Source organism: Miscanthus floridulus, chromosome 14 (genome assembly GCF_019320115.1).
Source record: "Miscanthus floridulus cultivar M001 chromosome 14, ASM1932011v1, whole genome shotgun sequence".
Classification (NCBI taxonomy): domain Eukaryota; kingdom Viridiplantae; phylum Streptophyta; class Magnoliopsida; order Poales; family Poaceae; genus Miscanthus; species Miscanthus floridulus.
In genome coordinates, this window is record NC_089593.1 from 92651882 (window position 1) to 92672584 (window position 20703).

The 20703-nt window shown below is 43.4% G+C and overlaps 1 protein-coding gene across 1 annotated transcript; it reads left to right on the forward strand.

Moving 5' to 3' along the window:
* Positions 1-330: 330 nt before the first annotated feature.
* Positions 331-16327, forward strand: LOC136504011 (cysteine-rich receptor-like protein kinase 14). Its single transcript, XM_066498907.1, has 6 exons — positions 331-492; positions 598-850; positions 1099-1321; positions 1434-1557; positions 11373-11562; positions 16287-16327. The coding sequence occupies exons 1-6, from the start codon at positions 331-333 to the stop codon at positions 16325-16327; spliced, it is 993 nt and encodes a 330-aa protein (XP_066355004.1).
* Positions 16328-20703: the final 4376 nt, after the last annotated feature.

Genomic DNA, 20703 nt, shown 5'->3' on the forward strand with positions numbered 1-20703 from the left:
TAGTCTCGGTTGGTAACACTAATCCGGACTAAAGATATACCTTTTAGTCCCGGTTGGTAATATAGGCACTTTAATTCGGATTGGTGTTACCAACCGGGACTAAAGGTCCTCAGACACTCATAAAACTTGGAACCGGGACTAGTGCTCATATTAGTCCCGGTCCCAACTCTAGCCGAGACTAATGTGCTGAACCGAAAGTCTGTTCTCGACTAGTGAAATGTGATATATGATGTCTATGCTATTAAATTATTACCTCCTTATTAATAAAAAATAAATGATCAATGGACAATGTGTGTTCCTCTTTTACAGTGGTGCCGTGCTTAATCGCAAATGGATTATCAAGTTAGCACTACACGGACTGATTTGGAGGGCATGCTCTTCGATGAGAGCACGGAACCCAAGGCACTGCCATTCTCACTCTTGGATGAAATCACGGGTAGTTTCTCCCAATATCATGAAATCGGCAGAGGAGGATTTGCGGTGGTCTACAGGGTACATACGTCCTCCTCTCCTCCACCGGCAACAGATCTCAGCAGAGCTAGCGGTGTTTCTTTTTTGGCAGTTATAATTAAATATATATACATATTTTGGCTGCAGGGAATCCTTGGGACTGGGACGGTTGCAGTGAAGAAGCTGTCCAACGCATATATTCACGAGACTGAGTTCCAGCGAGAGGTTGAATGTCTGATGAGCGTGAGGCACAAAAATATAGTGCGGTTTCTAGGATATTGTGCTGACACACAAGGGAGTATGCAGAGGTACAAGAATAAATATGTCATGGCAGATGTACAACAACGGTTGCTTTGTTTTGAGTATGTACCAAAGGGGAGTCTTCACGATTATATCACTGGTAGGTAAAACTATGATTTCCTTCGTATACTGTATATATGTTCCATTTGAATATTAAAATGTCTACTTGAATGATGGATATTTCTTTGGATTGTTTTCGTAGCTATTAGTAGTAGTTACTAAATCGAATGACCAGTCCAAAAAATTGCAAATCATCCAAACTTAACAGTCCCTGATGATGAGTAAGAACTTCAGCAAAAAAAAATTACTAAACCTTGCCCCGTTTTGCATGCTTATTCCTCTTTAAAGATGCGTCGTGTGGACTTCCATGGAGAAAGCGCTATCCAATAATCAAAGGAGTTTGTGAGGGTTTGAATTATCTACACATGAATCGTGTCATTCACTTAGACCTTAAACCTGCAAATATCCTGATGGATGATAGCATGGAGCCAAAAATTGCTGACTTTGGTCTTTCAAGGTGCTTTGATGAAGGGCAAAGCATGGTTATGGCTACAAAAGTAGCTGGAACACTGTAAGCTAGTTTAGCCTCTATAACTGTTAAATCTCTTTGCAAGTTAGTATAAATGATTACTATGTATACTCCACCCCCGCTGGACATTAATTATATTGATATTATTCATGCACGGGTATTTACCACCAGAGTTCAACAGCCGTGCAGTCACACGTCATTATGACATATACAGTTTTGGTGTAATAATTATGGAGATAATGACGGGAAGGAAAGGGTATCACGCAATTGACACAACTGCAGACGCCCTCTTTGCCGAGTGCTGGGGGCACTCGGCACAGCCAGCCAAGCACTCGGCAAAGGCTTTGCCGAGTGCCGCACTCGGCAAAGGCCTCTCGGCAAAGACTTTGTCGGCAAAAATTTCTTTGTCGAGTGCCAAAAATCGACACTCGGCAAAGTCTTTGCTGAGTGCCAAGCCCGCACTCGGCAAAAAAAAACTGCCGTCAACATTTGACGCCGGCTTTGCCGAGTGCCTAGGGACTGGCACTCGGCAAAATTTGAATGTTTGCCGAGAGCCAGGGCTGAGCACTCGGCAAAGAAACAATTTTTTAAAAAAAAAATCTTTTTAAAAATAGTCTTTGCCGAGTGGTACCATCTGGCACTCGGCAAAATTGACCTCTTTGCCGAGTGCTAGGCTGTGGCACTCGGCAAAATTTACCTCTTTGCCGAGTGCCAGGCTGTGGCACTCGGCAAAATTGACCTCTTTGCCGAGTGCCAGACTGTGGCACTCGGCAAAGCTGGGGAAGTGGCTGTTTTTTGTGGCATTTTTTCCCAGCTTTGCCGAGTGCCACACCCCTGGCACTCGGCAAAGACTTCTTTGTCGAGTGTTGGCACTCGGCAAAGCTAGGAAATTTGCAATTTTTTTTGTTTGTTGCTTTCCTTCGAAAGCAAACACGCAAAACTCATATATAATACATGAGACAGCACACAGGCATTTAGCATCACACAAAACGCATACATAATCCATAATACATCACAAGCACATTCAACATCCATCACAAGCACATCCTCCTGCATAATCCATCACACGCACATCCAATGTGCAAATCCATGACAACATCTAAGAAGTCTTCATCCAACACAAGTCCTAAATCAAGAAAAGTCAATGAAACATGAAGGGGCACTACCTACTGCCACTGATCCCAATGGGAGCCTGAAGGGGCACCTCCGTGCGGTGGTGGACCTATCCAGCCGGGGTGTGTGTGCTGAGGCGAAGGAGTCGGGTTCGAACCCGACGACTGTTGCACAAAGGAGAATTGAATTCATTAGTATCTACACAAGCTAAAGGACTTGATCAACCATATATATATACTCACCGGAGTGCCTAGAGCCGGAGGAGTAGGAGGCACAACTGGAGCAAGCAGCGACTGGGGCACCACCACACCCGGGAGAGTGGTGCCGAGGCTCGACATGAATGAGAACATGTCCTGCATCCTCTGTGCCTCGGCCGCCCTCTGGGCCCTCAGGACCTCCCACTCGGCCCTCTCGGCCTCCCTCTGGGCCCTCTCCCTCTCCCTCTCCCTCTCGACCCTCTCAGCCTCCCTCTCGGCCTCCATCCTCTCCACAGTGGCCTGCAATATTCAATCACCAACGTTTAAACAATGCAAATGCAAGGTACATGTGTAAAAGTAATGAACGGCGAATGAAATAGAACTAACCTGGAGTGCCACCATCTGCTGCAGTGTGCTCGCCTGCCGAGGTCAAATGGGGACGGAGGAGCTCGTGCTCTGTGCTCGGATCTGGGCGAGGTTGGGCACAGAGGTCGAGTTGACCATGTTGGAGGCCATCCAGTACCGGCCGTGCTGCTTCCCTCCTCCGAGCCTCATCACGAGGTCGGTATCAAGGGGCTAGGTGGCAGGGTCGAAGTCCTCCCCATGCCGCTCGCGGGCCGCCGAGGCGTAGTCGGTGAGCTTGCTGTGGACGCTCGTGTTGCTGTACGCCTCGGGCCCGTCCTCCGGGTTGTAGACGGTGTCCGGGGCTATCGCCTTGCCCTTGTGTGCCATGGCGTACGCCATGAACTCGTTGCATTCCTGGCCATCATGCGACTGGGACTGCGAGGAAAACACAAAGACGATTAGAAGTAATGAGAATTGAGTGTTAGAACAAATAAATAAATAAGTGCGTAGCGTGTACCCAGGCCTGGGCGTACGAACTGAGGGGCCGGTTGCCTTGGTGGTGCACCGGCCCACCCATCTGTAGGCAGCACTCCCGACGGAGGGCGTGCCTCTCCCTCCACTCATCGGAGACCCACTTGTCCACGATGGCCGCCCAACAGTCTCTGTGCCTGGCGCACCAAGAAGGACACATCTGCATGCCATCAAGTATTGTATTAGAAATGTTAGAATATAAAATGAAGGCTACCTATTCTTCATGGAATGAGTCAGTAACAATGTTTTATAACTTACTGTGAGGTATTGCTCCCTGGTGAGTGTCATGGTCCTGGCCTCATTCTTCCCCGGGTACCAACCAAGGACGTCGCACGAGTGGTTGATGTGGCACTGCAGCCTCGCCTCGTAGTACAGGTCCGTGACTCGGCCCCTGCATGCCCTGTCCTGCACCTTCGTCACCCAGGCGGGGTCATGCCCCTCCTCCAACGTGAAGAAGTCCTGCATACAGACATCATGTGTCCTTTCATTATTTCAAGAATGTCTAATGATTCCATAGTATTGAGCAATGTAGTGTGATGTAGACTCACCCAGAACTCACGCCTGATCCGCTCCTGTACGGTGCCGTACACGGCGTCCACGGCGGAGTTGAAGTGGTCCGACGTCCAGGGAGGCGACTCAACCTGGGCATGGGTGACCAAACCAGGTTAGTGCAGGCGGATCAGGCCGCCGAGGATCCCATTGCACTGCCGATGATCGCCCCCGGACACAAGTTCCCAGTTCCTACAGGAGTCAGTAAGAAGAATTGTTAGTCCGCAGTTCGGTTTTCAGCATATGAACAAGAAGAGATGCAAAATGAACGGATACTTACTTGTCGCCCTTGGGACGAATCACCGGCCTCCTCTAAAACGGGATCGGCCGCGTCGGGAGCTGCGAGGACCCGCGCAAGTACGGTGCCGATGAGGTGCTTGAAGTGGAACCCCCCGCCACCCCCAAGAGGAAGTGTCACCCCTCGCCACCCCCCTAGAGGAAGTGTCACCCCCTCCTGTCTGGGGGGCCAGCTGCTGGTCCTCGTCGTCAGTGGTCATCGTCCGGTCCTCCTCGGGCGGGGGGACGGCAGACGACTGCACCGCCCTCCTTGGACGGCCGCGGGGGCGGCGGGCCGGACGGCTCCTCGCCGACGCCTCCGCCTCCGCCTCTTGAGTCGTCCTCTCGTAGAGCGAGTTGCAGGTCCAGGTCCGCCTTCCGCCCGGCATTTTGTCGAGTGCCTGCAAATACAAAGAGTAAACCAGTTTTGACAATATAGACAAATATAGAGATGCAAAATGAACGAAACATAACTAGAAAATAATAATAATATAGTATTACATGAATTAGAAATAATCTTCAAGATTGGCAGCGGCCGGATCATAAGTGTCGTCATCACTAACAATATTGTCTAACATTTCCGCCTCATCTCCATCGTTGTCATCAATGGCAACGCCAAACCGTAATCGCTCAAGCAGTGCTAAGTCTTTGGCATTTTGCACCTCTTCTCCATCGTCCCCATCTCCATCGTCCTCATCAATGTCATTGTCTACTTCCATGCCCATCAGCGAAAACATGTCTATGTGAAACATGCCATCTAGCCCCTCGGGTTGATAGAACTCTCCTGTATATGTGTTTGGGTCAAAGTTGTAATCCTCATCGTTTGGGACAGGCACTTTGCCATGCGGTGATACCAACTACGCAAGGTACCAACCCTCAAGAGTGGGATCTTTTTGGCATGCCCATGGAAGATAATAAACTTACGTGGCCTGTTGAGCCACAATATAGACATCGTCTCCTTGATAGAGGGAATCTTGTCGAATTTCAACTTGTCCAATCTCAGGGGCTCTTCTCGTGACATTGGGATCGAACCAATGGCATTTGAATACGACTGGCTTATGACCTCCGCGAAGCTCAAAGTTGAGCTCGTATATTTCTTCGACTATGCCATAGTAGTCGCGGTCATCGGTGCCGGGCGTACGAACTCCAGTATTCGTGGTTTTTCGATTGGGCCGACTGAGCTCGTGGCTTCTTGTGTGGAAGCGATAGCCATTCACATCATATACGGTGAATGACTTGACCCTATAGGGGAAGCCTTTGACAACCTGTTTCAACTCTTCATCCATTTCCACATCCGTGCGTGCCTGTAAGGTGAGGGCGGATAGATCATTACTCGCTCGTAGGAGCAAAGTGGGATGTCATAGATGGAACGATGTAAATTGGATGGTACCTTCTTTTCGAACCATGAAATGAAATCGGGCACACCACCTTTGAGAAGACTATCTTGTTCTTGAGGGGAAGGATCCCTATTTCCTGTCCAGTATGTATTCAGAAATTCCCTGAAAAAGCAAGAGACAAGGGGGTTGGATAGATAGACAATAGTGACGGCGTATGTAACAAGCTCATTGAGAACTTACTACACATAAGGGTTCACTTCATCAAGGTTCAACAACACATACAACATGATAGTGCGCCACTCATCATTCCGCAAGGTCTTGGTGCTCGAAGCGCTTGCCCTGCCAAGTTGACCTTTGAAAAGGCTGAGATTTGATGACCTCTCATCGGTGTTGTAACGAGGGATTGGATTGTGCATGCTAGGAAGGCTATCCTTATAGTATGATGTTGTGAAGTTTGACACCTCCTCAAGAATGAATGCCTCTGCCATGGATGCCTCAATTCTGGCTTTATTTTTACACTTTTTCTGAAGAACCTTTAGACATCTCTCGATTGGATAGCACCAACGGGCTTGCACGGGCCCCCCCCCATTCGTGCCTCGTGAGGCAGGTGCAAAATCAGATGCTGCATTGAGAGGAAGAAGCCGGGTGGGAAGATCTTCTCCATCTTACAGAGCAACACAGGTGCCACTTTCTCTAAGTCATCAATCACGGCCCGAGATAGCTCTTTGGCACAAAGCTGGCGGAAGAAATAGCTCAACTCTGCCAGGATGCGCCACACATGCTCGAGGACGAAACCTTTCGTCATCGCTGGAAGGAGCCGCTCAATCCATATGTGGAAGTCATGACTCTTCATCCCTAACACTCGGCAAGTGGACACGTTCACTCCCCTCCTCAGATTCGACGCATACCCATCAGGGAACATTAACGACTGAACCCACTAACATACTTCCCTCCTTTGGTCCTTCTTCAAAACGAAATCGACCGAAGTCCTTTTCCATTTCTTGCCAGGCGCGGGAGTCTTCATCACTTGCTTTGGTCTATCGCACAGTGCTGCCAGGTCCACTCTTGCCTTAACATTGTCCTTAGACTTTTCTGTGTCCATGAGTGTTCCCCAAAGCGCCTCAGCGATATTCTTCTCTGTGTGCATTAAATCAATGTTGTGAGGAAGAAGAAGATCGTTGAAATAGAGAAGCCTAGTCAAGCCCGATTTATGAGTCCACATGTGGTACTGACCATATCCATCAAAACGACCTTTCTCTTTATCAACTTTGAGAGCCTCTATCTCAGCACGGATCTCGGCAGCGGTCATCATCTAAGGTGCAGGATCGGTGACTTCAACACCTTTCGTGAAGTTCTTGATGTCTCGTCTGAATGGATGGTCAAGGGGGAGGAACTGACAATGTTGGTCGAACGAAGAAAACTTGCCACCACTCTTCAGCCAAGTGAACCTCACACCTGCCTTGCATATTGGGCATGGGAACTTCCCGTGAACACACCACCCGCAGAATAGGCCATACGCCAGGAAGTCATGCAGGGAGTAGTGGTACCACACATGCATTGTGAAGTTTCTCTTTGTAGCTCGGTCGTATGTCAGTACCCCCTTTTCCCAAGCATCGATCAAATCATCGAACACAGGCTCCATGAACACACCCATATTGTTCCCCGGATGTCCAGGAATTATCAGCGACAAAAATACGTTCTTGGGTTAAAAGATGACACCAGGGGGAGATTCAGGGGTATCACGAACACGGGCCAACAAGTGTATGGGGCCGCGGATAATCCATATGGGTTGAACCCATCTGTTGCCAACGCTACACATACATTGCGAGCCTCCTCAGCTTTAACACGATGTATGCCATCGAAATGGGTCCAGGCGTCGCCATCCAATGGGTGTACCATCTTGTCCGGATTGTACCTTTTGCCATTTTTGTGCCATGTCATCTGTTTCGCGGACTCCTCTGTCATGTACAGCCGTTGGATCCTCGGTATGAAAGGAAGGTACCATAGGACCTTTGTAGGGATACTCAGCTGTTCCTTCTTGCCATCACTAGTGTCGACCTCTAGGTACCTAGAGGATTTGCACTTTGGACAGTGCGTTGCTCCCTCATGATCTTTCCTACAAAGGACGCATCCATTCGGACAAGCATGGATCTGCTCATACGGCATCTTAAGTGCACGAAGAAGTTTCTGTGACTCGTACAAGTTCTTTGGCAGGATGTGATCCTCCGGAAGCAGGGATCCAAAAACTGCCAACATACCATCGAAGTTGTCCTAACTCATGCTAAACTGCGACTTCAACCCCATGATGCGTCCAATTGCATCCAGCTGCGATACCGTTGTCTTTTCGTGCAAGGGCTTCTGCGCTGAAGACATCATATCATAGAACGTCTTTGCGCTTTCCTCTGGCTTCTCCTCCAATCCTTCACCGAACCGTGCCTGCTGAATGTCATCCATCTAGTCTGCTACCCCGCCATCTCCATCATAATCCTCGAGACGCTATCTCACCACCTCCTCTCTAATACGATCGGCTTCACCATGGTGGATCCAGCGGGTATAGTTTGCCGTGAATCCATACTTGATAAGATCTTCCCCCACGAGCCTCTTAATTTTTCTTTTCTTGTTCCCACATCTGCTGCACGGACACGGCATCCGGGCTAACCCTTTAGCAGCCTCACCAAATGCATGCTCCAGGAAAGCATTGGTCTTGGTCATCCATTCTAGGGTCATACTTGCGTGGCCCGTGTACATCCACTCACGGTTATCCATCCTCTAGCACATGCATATGTAAGCGAGTAATAAAAACTGTAGGTAAATCCACAAGCGTTCCTACTATACATCTAATAGGTGAAGGATAGGTCCTAATCCCACCCGAGGATGCGTAGATGAGGTTGGCTTCCATGGTCCGCTCCTATCCAAGATAGAATTTCGGCAGCACCTCCCCGCTGTTCTCCCGATACACGTCCTGGCAGGGAGATTGTGTATCAGGAGAACAACGAGGAGGTGGTGTCAAAACTCTGTCTTGGACAGGAGCGGGCCATGGAAACCAACCCATCTACGCATCCGCGGGCTATCCAAAAAACGTGGACAATCCGAAATAGGTACAGAATTTGGTATGCAAAGATCTGCATACCAACGACCGTATCTCTTTCGGACGGGAGACGCCTAACTGGGGTTACACGAGATGCAAGTATGCAAGATGGGTTATACCTAGGGTGTCGGTGAGGTCAGGCTAGTGGGGTGGTGGCGAGGCGACGCGGTGCAGGCAGAACCGCAACGCCAACGCAGACGATCGGGGTCACCGAGTGGCTCCCAACGGTCCTCGTCCTGCAAAGAAAAGGCAAATGGTTAGACTCCATTGAAAATTTCGGCAGCACCTCCCCTGCACGGAGAGGTTCCCAAAACCTGCAGAAAACATTGGCACGAAGGCCAACAACCACATGTATACCAAACATAGGCACGAAGGCCATCAACCACATACATACAACAATAACTACTACTAACACTAAAACTATGAACAACAACTACAACTACTACTGTCACTACGACTTACTAACTAATACTAACACTACTAATTAACTACTACTACTAACACTACTACTTACTAACTAATACTAACATTAGGGCATACCTTGCCAGCGAGAATGCGAAGACCGAGGCCCGGCGACGACAACGGGGACGACCACTACGGCGTGAGGGTCGACAAACCGAGGCGGCACCTTTCTTCTCCTCTTCTCCTCTTCTCCCCTTCTCCTTCTCTCCTCCCTTCTCTTTCTTCTTCTTCCTCCTCCCCTTCTTCTCCTTCCTGCTTTCCTTCCTCCTCTTCCTCCTACCTCCTCCTCCTTCCTACAGCGGGCGCGCGGGCCGGGGAGTCGGCGGGGTGGGCGCGTGGGGAGCCGACGGCTGCGGCGCGGCGGCTCCAGCGGCGGCGGCGCAGCGGCTACGGCGCGGCGGCGGGGCGGCTACGGCACGCGTGTGTGTGCGTGTCTGGTGTGTGCGTGGTGTGTGTTGTGTCCGGTTTTTTTTATATTTCAAACCTCTTTGCCGAGTGCCAGATCCGGGGCACTCGGCAAAGAAAGTATTTTGCCGAGTGCCCCTGATCTGGCACTCGGCGAAATAAAAAATTAAAAAAAATCCTATCCTGGCTTTGCCGAGTGCCTAGGGCTAGCACTCGGCAAAATATTCACTTTGCCGAGTGCCAAACCTTGGCACTCGGCAAAATAATTTTTTTTTTGTTTTTTGCCACCAACTTTTTTTCTTAGATTTGTATTTGTACCATGAACAACATGTTCAAATTTGGCACAATTTCATTGCCGTTTGCTATATTTCTTCACTTTATTTCGTTTTCTTGCAATTTTCCAGAAAATGTAGGTTTGAACTGCAGGTGCATCGAATAATAGTTTTGATCCATTCCAAAAATGTTATTCTTGTTTGTTAGTGTCACTTTATGCTAAATCAAGGAATTGTCTCCGAATTTCGATCAACGTGCTCACGGGGCAACGTCGCGAACTTGCGTGCGAGTGGTTATTTAATTCTATAAAATTCAAACGAATCCCGAAAATCATGAAACTTGGCGAGATGTTGTGATATCACATGCATATGCGGTGGTAAAAATTTGAAAACGTTTGGAGGGCGTCATCACGTATGGTGTTCACAAACCAGGACATCATCGCATATGCATGTCCTGGTTTGTGAACACCATACGTGATGACGCCCTCCAAACATTTTCAAATTTTTACCACCGCATATGCATGTGATATCACGACATCTCGCCAAGTTTCATGATTTTTAGGATTCGTTTGAATTTTATAGAATTAAATAACCACTCGCACGCAAGTTCGCGACGTTGCCCCGTGAGCACGTTGATCGAAATTCGGAGACAGTTCCTTGATTTAGCATAAAGTGACACTAACAAACAAGAATAACATTTTTGGAATGGATCAAAACTATTATTCGGTGCACCTGCAGTTCAAACCTACATTTTCCGGAAAATTGCAAGAAAACGAAATAAAGTGAAGAAATATAGCAAACAGCAATGAAATTGTGCCAAATTTGAACATGTTGTTCATGGTACAAATACAAATCTAAGAAAAAAAGTTGGTGGCAAAAAACAAAAAAAAAATTATTTTGCCGAGTGCTAAGGTTTGGCACTCGGCAAAGTGAATATTTTGCCGAGTGCTAGCCCTAGGCACTCGGCAAAGCCAATATTTTGCCGAGTGCCAAACATAAGGCACTCGGCAAAGAGGCCGGCGTTGGGCACCGTTATCCCGGGTGCCTCTATGCCGAGTGCCCAACTTTGCCGAGTGTCTAGCACTGGGCAAAGTTTGGCTTTGCCGAGTGCCTTATTTTGCCGAGTGCCAGACACTCGGCAAAGACCTATTTGTCGAGTGCCAAGTTTCGCCGAGTGCGGCACTCGGCAAAGGTGGCCTTTGCCGAGTGCCCGATATTTGGCACTCAGCAAAGATTCCAGCACTGGGCAAAGTCCCGGTTTCCTGTAGTGTGAGGATGTAAGAAATAACAATTTACTCCTGAAGCATGATCCACGACGACATTTTATCTTTACGCAGTTGTTTGGCAGCCATTGCTACCTATTCCTTTGTTATTTAGTATTTTTATAGGATTGATCATGCCGTAACATCACAATCATATGTTTCTTTTTGGTTTCAGTGTTCTAAAAGACATAAAAAGATATTGTTCGCTAGTCTATTAGTTTCACAAATCATAACTCAAGATCACAATTTTTGATAGGTACTCGATAGTTGGAGGAACAGGTTGGAAGAATCACTTGAAGATACCGAGTTGGAACAAATACGAGTATGTGCTAACATTGGGAAGGAGTGCACTAAAAATAACCCAGAGAAGAGACCCAGAAGTGTACAACATATAATTGACAGGCTTAACGAAACGGAAAGGGCAGACGAGTCATCACTAGAGACTGGTATATTTTAAAAACCTTATGATCAAGCACATTTATGTATCACAAAAAAGTTAATGGTGATCTTTGTGCACATTGACACAAGATACATATTACCTTACAACAAAATTCAAACACAAAATAAATGAACAAATCAGGAGGTAAAAATGATTCCATTTGTGAATAGCACGGAAAGCTGACATCCACAAGATAATTTGAATTCTGAACTGAGCACATCAAGTAACTCGAATATGTCAAAAAATGTCTTCGACAGGTACATAATAATGTACTTCCTCTGTCCCAAATTATAAGACGTTTTAACATTTGTAGATTCATAGCTTTTACTATATATCTAGGTGCATAGCAAAAGTTATGAATCTAGAAAAACCAAAACGTCTTATAATTTGGAACGGAGGGAGTACAACATTAATCATACTAACCATGAACATATATAAGTATCATCTACTAGTATAGTCAATTCGTTCTGTAAGATACTTAAAAACTTCAATGAATTTTATATTGCATAAAAACCAAAATTTCAGTTAATCAGGTTCTCTATATTGATAACAAATGATGGTTACAAATAATACTGCACTATTCATCACTTTTTAATACCAAAATTACATAAGAATTTTGTTGGAATTTTTCTTGTTTTCAGAACATTTATTTGTAACTTCCGTTATTTGTAATATCTGAATTGGATGGTATTATTTCAATATAGACTCTATGGTAAAACATAAGTTAACTTTTCATAAACCATGACTGCTGGATATTGTCTTACTTTTTCTACACATTCGCTACTGTTACAATAGAACTCTTAATATTTTCAATTAGGAACAAAAAGTACTGAACTGATTTTTGTAATATTGTTTAACCCTCTTGAATAATTAAATAGTAACTGTTCAAAAGCAATGTTAGAAATAGTTTTCGTGGTGTATATGAACTCCAACATGTATATATATTTTTCAATAACATGAACCGGGAACTAATTTGTGTAATATGTAGGACAGTAGGACTCCCTCAAGAATTTAGAGTATTTTGAATTCCAGTGATAGATTTTTCAAAAGCATATTGTAACTAGTCAAATCCATTTATGTCATTTGATCCTAATCCAACAGTATTAGTCCAAATAATTTGAATCAAGATCGGTACCTATTGTTTGATATTAGCCTACCAAAGTTGGATGACCAAGGAAACCCACCATGTGTAATGCCTTATTCCAAGATCGTGCTTGATCAAAAGTCTTTGTAAGGTCTGAGCAGGAACTCATGTAATACTCTGTACCATCAATATCTACAAGGACGACTTGTCCTTGGACATATTTGTAAATTCGAGTAAAAATGAAATTGAAATATGAAGTCTAGATCGAATTTGCTTGTCTTTTCGTCCCACAAATAGTAGTTCTTTACTTTAACACATTGTGCCCAGTTTGTTTGATGGTCTTCTATAGTACATGATTAACTATTTTGGTGCATACACACAGATGAGACTGTCCATGCCCACTGAGCGCGGGTTGCTTCATGTCCATCAGTGCAAGCTTCAGTTCCCCATGTTCAAGCCACACATGAGCGGATTTCCTGCCCATTGCGCCTAACCAATAATACAAATGATCTTGTCGCCTTTAGGTGTTTTCCAAAACATTCAGAGAGCTTTACCGATGGACTCTCCAAGCTCCAAGGCATTGTGCTCCCAAGATCCACTAACACCTTCTTTGTATGGATGGAAAAACAGCCTCCAGAGAACTTGGAAGCATTTCGATGTGATCCTAGAGTGTTGTGTAGCGCACAAAGATCTATTAGTGGATGTGGGCGATAACTTTTTGCCAGAATTCAGACAACATATCGGAGGTAAGGTGCATCAGGTACCTCTAGTGGTTGTTTGCCACCCAGCGGGAGAGAAAATGTATTCTGAGGTAAGTTCTTTTTATGGTTTCTTTTGCACTGATTTTAGGTCATGTACCATTTGGACATCGCAGACATGAATTTAGTCCATTCACGTTTGCACCATGTTTTGTTGTTTTACCATGGTCTTGATGCTATGCCTATTTACCGTTTGGCAGCCATTCCAATCGCGAACAAAGGTGACAGACTTCGTCTTTACAACACACACTTGCACACACACACATATTGGTTATTTGTGCTAACTGGTTTTACCAACAATGGTTTCTTTAGATTATATGCACCATTGATAGGAAGAGTTACTTGGTTTCAATGGACGTGCATCCAACGGAGCCATGGTAAGTTGCTTCTTCTTATGGTATTTTGTGTAGTAAATAAGAGTCTTCAATACATCGAATCAGGGTTTGTTTACATCATCGACTACAAAGAATTCTTAAACTACCTGCAGCAAACAATATCTTTGGTAGCTTGTGGACACAACTACGGTTAACACTCAACTATACACAAGCACGACCATGTATACATATGATGCATTATAACATTTTTCCCCCCAAAGGAAGGGGGGATCATATTAAGACATGGCATAGTACATCCCAAATTACTTATAAGCACGGAATAATAAAAGAAACAATCTATTAATTCCTTCCATTATCTTTTTCACTAGTAGCTTTGGTCAACACAAGCCAATGCTCCAGATTAAGCCGGTCTGCAGTCTCGATATGCCTTGTCACAGTTCAGCAAATAAGTGTGTAGGCTTACCTTCTGGCTTTCTCAACTTTACAGTAGGTGCACCAGATAACCGCCACTCATTTATGCTGAGCTATTCTAGATCCAATTATCCATAAAGGATTAAATCTTTTTGTTCCTAGCATTTATTTTGTGTCATGTGACTTAAATAAATAATACAATTATATCCAACACTCAAAACATCAATTGTGCCTTGACCATCTTAATAAATACAACTAGTTACAGCTGTACTCCCCCATGCATGCTAGAAAACTCGATGTTTTAGAATTCAATTTTTTTTTTAAAAAGAACATGATGTTTTCAGCATCCCAACCTTCCTAGTAATTAACTACCACTGCGTGAGAGTACGGCCGGCATGAGTTTATGCATTCCTTTCGATTAGCAACTTATTCCATTAATTAGGTATTTATTCCTTCTAACTAGCATGGATCAACTTCAACAAATAGGGATACATGGCTAATTTCTATCTAACACTAATCTATCGTACAAATATTAAAACATCAAGTATTTTGGATGGAGTAGTATATAAAGAAGCTGCCTATATATTGTTGTCCTATGCTCCCTCCATCCCAAAAAGAGTATCATTTTTGCTATGCATCTGGATAAAATGTTTAGATGAACAGCAAAAATGACACTATTTTTTGGGTTGAAGGGAGTATCTCATTATTAAATCTTGTGTCATCCAGGATTTTGGTTGGTCACTACGATGGTCATATCTCCATATGGAACTATGAGACGGAGGTAGATATATTTAGTCGCATTCCTCTTGTACATACGCAACTACTATATATTGATCTAGATAAGGATTTTTTTCCCCCCTGTTTTTTTTTTTCTGGAGGGCAGGCAAGATTGATGGCATTGCAAATCGTACAAGATTTCTATTTAGTTAGATACTGCCTATTCATTGCTCGTGAGCATTGGATTGTGGTTGGTGATGGCTATGGGTACATCCACGTGCGTTCATGCAAGACATTGGAGCTGGATGAGGTGAAGAAATTCAAAGGTCACCAAGATTGGATCCAAGCGCTAGCGGTTCACCCAAGCCTCCCGCTTTTGGTGTCAGGATGCATCGGACACCGTGATCAAGCTTTGGGACTGGGAGAAAGACTGGACGTGCATTCGAACATTCAAAGGACACACAGACAGAGTGGAGTGTCTCATGTTTAACTCACACGATGAGAGCCCTGACTATATCACTTTCGCCAGTGTTTCCTTGGACTGCACAGCAAAGGTATATAGAGAGAGAGTATATACAGGGAGAGTATATTCAGTAGTCAGCTACTAGAATAAGTTATTCTGTAGCCACCTCCATTTACGATAATTTTATATACTAATTTACGATAAAGTGAATACATATTTATGATAGTTGTGTTACTATAACACATGAGGATATTTACCGTAATGTTATAGTAAATCATATAGTAAGGAGTTACTATAATCTCGTGAATTAGCATAGTAATTATCATAACTCAAAGTGGTCACAGAATAAATTATTTTATAGTCAACTGCAGAAGTAGTTCTCTCTCTCTCTCTCTCTCTCTCTCTCTATATATATATATATATATATATATATATATATATATATATATATATATATATATAATAATAATAATAACTTATTCTATGGCCATCTCCATTACGGTAATGTTTGTACTCGTAAATTAGTATAGTCATTATGGTAACTCAAAATAGCCATAGAATCAGATATTATATATACGTCTATTTGTGTGACAACACTATTCAATGCACCAATCAGTCCCAATTTCAAGACCATAAAATTTCGTTCTGCAACCGTAAAACTTGCCTGTAAAACCCAAACCTCTTCCACACCAGGAATAGATCTGTTCATGGTCGAAATCCCACAACCGTAAAATATTTACTACACTAGGAAATTGTGCATGACCGAAACCGTAACATGGAGGTGTGATTTGATTTTTGGAGCAGTAGTCATTGTAATAAAACAAAACAAGCATGGATGATTCCTTGTAGTAATTTGATTGTTTGGAGCAGTAGTCAGTGACAAAAAAAAAAAATAGGAACCATTCCCTTGCCGTTTTTGTAGTATCGGAAATTAATTGTGTTGTAATGCTTCATGTTTAACAGATTTGGCAAACTTCTTCGTCGCTTCCAATCGCAACGATTAGACTGCAGAGGGGAAGGACAGTGTTGGCTTGATTATTTTCTATTGGCTGGTGATGGTAACCAGTACATCATTACAGGGTCATTGTCTGGGAATGCACGAGTATGTATATATATGTGACCTCCTCATTATTAATTCCTTAGTAACATATGTTGATGTAATAATGCCTCTCGGGAAATATTTTTTGTTGTTATATATAGGTCTGGGATTTGCGGACACGTAAATGTGTTCAAGTAATCAAAGGACTCCATGGCTGGGGCTCGAATGCTCGTGTGGTCGATTGTCTCCCGGATCCTCCATTGCTGATTACATCTTTAGAGAACGGCCACGTTGGTTTGTGTAACCCCACCACTTTGAGGTACAAACAAGTAATCCTCCAAGAACCATGATCCGCTTATATTTATATGATTTTCATACGGCAGGCAAATGACATAATCTTCTCGATTCTGGCCACACATAGTATCTGCATTGATGGCCCACATAATCTTCTGATATATATTTTAACACCAGGTGCTATTAGTTGAGCACCACTGGCTGATAACGATGGATCTAGATGTTTAAGAATCCGAATAATCCAATATTCATATCTGTTTTAGCATCAATATGGATACCCGTATTCGTATTCGATTTTAACGTGGACATCCATATTTTTTGTGATTCTTCTCTATCTAATTCTAGACCCGTATTAAAAATATAAAATATATGATATTACCTATATTCGTGAAGAACAAAGTACCAACGAAACAGCTAAAAATTTAATTTATGGCTAATTAACAATGTAAATGGTTATAATTTTAATACAACAGATGATATGCATTATTTAAACTATTAAAGTTATCTCGATGGATAATAACATTATGATGATTTTAGTATTATTAATGACATATAATAGTCAAGTTTGATTTACTTTATTATGGTTAATTATATGTATTAAAATACTTATCTACACTTTCATTGATTTTTATATATTTAATGATTAAAAAAATTATTAATATATATGTCTTTTTTGTAGTTGTCTTTTATCTACATGTGTTGTATAGTCATATTTTACATTTGTACAGCATTAATTTATTATACTATGATATTATCCGTAAGCAAATACACATCGTTATCTTTAAAATCAAGTAGATATCCGAATGCAAATGCAAATTTGACATGTCCTTTTTGTTTTCGTATCTAATAATAGTATTCGTATCCGTATTCAGATTTGAAGTAGAAGGTGATAAGTTATTTAGATTCAAATTAGAAAGTGATAAATAGTACTATTGAGATTTGATTCCATGTGATTCCGATCCAAATCCATCCTTACTGGTGGAGCTCACAACCCGCCAACCATGGCCTTGCCTATGCAAATTTCTGAAGACCCAGGGTGTATGACCCTAAGCCTACAACATACAACAAGTGCAATGCTATAGAAGTAACCAAGTCAATGATGCAATGGTAGTGTCAGCACTAGTAATAATACAACTTTACTCTTGTTAGAGAGCATGGTTAAATCTAGACCCAAACAAATCTACTAACCAAAGAATGAGACCAAGGCATGATATCTTTTAATGAGGTTTAACCATGTGTCTTGTCCAATGCTCCATGTCACACACAACTCGTGTGACCCAAGACATTAACGGGCTCTCCATCACCATGTGACCTTTGATTTTTCAGATTTTCTAACAATAAGCTCTGATACCACTTGTTAGGGTGCATGATTAGATCCAGATCCAATAGGATATACTAATAGAAGAACATGGAAGGATAAACACCATAGAATAAAATACGCAAGTGAGAACGACACCAAAGCATAATGTTTTATTGACAATATTCAGTCTTAGGCCTACATCATTAGGGCATTACTACGAGCGATCCTACACATAAAACAGCAGCCATACCGGCATCTGGGTGCTCCGGCATCCTTGCCGCCACCCAAACTAGCCGCCAAGCCATCTCCTGCTTACAATCGGGGTTGCCTCATATTTTTGTGCCCCTAGGATACAGAGTCTAACTCCAACTCTATCATAGCCCCTAATACAACTCAAGTCCAACTGTAACATAACAATACATATTCAACATTTATCTAAGAACTCTCAGGTGATGGCTCAAGGACGTTGAAGTTGAATTGGCACCCTCTCCACTTTGACTCTGGCTCTGCCACTGCTGAGCAGCATAATACCATGCCCACCATCTATTCCCACCTTGTAGCCAACTTAAGAGAAAAAACATTCCCTTAACAAAAGGAGGAATGAAGAAAGCATCCATTAGCAAGCTCTAGAACTATTTCTTATTCTAAAAAAATTGGATGGTTTGGTTCATCCCGTGGTTAAAGAGACCCGATAAAATAGGAACTATTCCATATTCTCTTTCTCGGCTCTATAACCATGGGAAGAATCAAACCTTCCAATTTTTAGAAGAATAAATAGTTCTAGCCTCTGCGACCATACACAACCAAGTTCTTATAAAGTTCCTTTACGACCATACACAACAAAGTTCTTACAAAGTTTTCAGTTCATCGTTGGATCACAATGTAACAGAAATGATGGAACAAACAAAAGGAAATAACCATAAGCATCCGTGTAAACAACTCACAAAGCTCTCCTCACCAAATGGACAGTCTCTATGGTATCCTCTTATTGCAGCAACAAAAAACACAACTAGTTTGTTGCCTCGAATGTAACCTGCTTAAAGGAAGTTACATGTTCTTTCTCAAAAACAACATCATTATGGCTTTAACTCCCACAAAGAAAAATAATGTTCTTTTTCCTTGTGGCCGTTAGCCAATCCCCAAGCATATGTATTATAGATGTAGGTTGGATTAACCCACGTAGTTATGTGAACAGTTCGCTCTACAAGAGATGTGAGGTTCTATGACAATTAATTTAAGTCATAATATATGTAATTTATGTCACATATCAATATTTATGACATCCCGAATGACGAAAAAGAGTGTGTCACTAACCATGCGCCTTAAACCATGTTCTATGCTGTTTATATGCTTATGTCATAAATCTATGATATTGGTTTTAATATCACAAAGCTTTATGACCTTTGATTTTACATCACAGAACTTACACCATGCCATGTAGGCGCTGAGTTGGCAGGTGATAATAACATCATAAAATAAATTATGGCCTGTTATAGCCCACATAGCAGACAAGGTTATAACAGGCCAAGCCCATTGTTGGTACTGTTTTTTCTTGTGGACCTAGCTTATTATTTCTGATCCAACACAGCCCAATCACAGCCCATCTTATGGCACATATGTTGAAACATAAATTTAGCCCATTTTTATTCGATCCATCTACATATTGTACAGATTTTAATTGGACAAAACCCATTACAACACCAACAACCCATACAAAGCAAATACATTGTACAAATGTTCTACTACCGTCCATTTCCTTTCCTTCTCTATACTAAATTGAGAGAAGTGCACAAGAGCTAGTACATTCACTACAGGAAAACGCCTCTTTGCCGACTGCTTGCCCCGGTCGGCAAAGGCATAAACCCAGTCGGCAAAGGCTTTGCCGACCGCAAAGCCACGTGGCAGTCGGCAAAGAGCAGTCGGCAAAGCCTGGGTCGGCAAAGGCGGATTTGCCGACTGCCATGTGGCACACAATCGGCAAATCCTTTGCCAACTGCCACGCCAGCAGTCGGCATAGCCACGTGGCGCCGTCAGCCCTGACGGCAGGCTTTGCCGACTGCTGGTTCCTCGGCAGTCGGCAAAGAATTTTTTTTTCAAAAATTGTTTGCCGACTGGCCGCCAGCTCAGCAGTCGGCAAAGAAAGAAAATATTTTTTTTTTGAAATGTTCTTTGCCGACTGCTTTCGGAGTTGCAGTCGGCAAAGATTCTGTCCTGGGGTTTTTTTGCCCAGCTTTGCCGACTGTAAACAGTCGGCAAAGCTAGATTTTTTTTTTTGCTTTTGTTTTCTGTTTTCTCGCATCAAAACCCTGCAAAATCACAAATTATAATCCAATTTCACCAGAAGCACCATTTATATCACAATTTCATCACATTTGTCGCCAACATCACCACATATATCACAATAACGCACAACATCACATATATCTCACATATATGTCACAATAACAACCACACAAGTGCATTACAACCATCACATGAAGTCCAACACGTCGAACACCACAAGTCGACGTCCATCACACGAAGTTCAACATAACAAGTCTAGGTCCATAACGAAGAAAAGAAATACATGACAACAACTTCGATGATACGGTGGATACATGATAACAGAATCGACAAGTACCTAGCTCGTCGCGCCGTCCCCAGTCTCGTCGTCCGCTCCGCCCCCAGAGCCCCCAGGGTTTGCCCACGGAAACCCCCTTGGACCAAACTGAGGCGCCTGCGCGTACTGCCACCCTCCGCGCACCGGC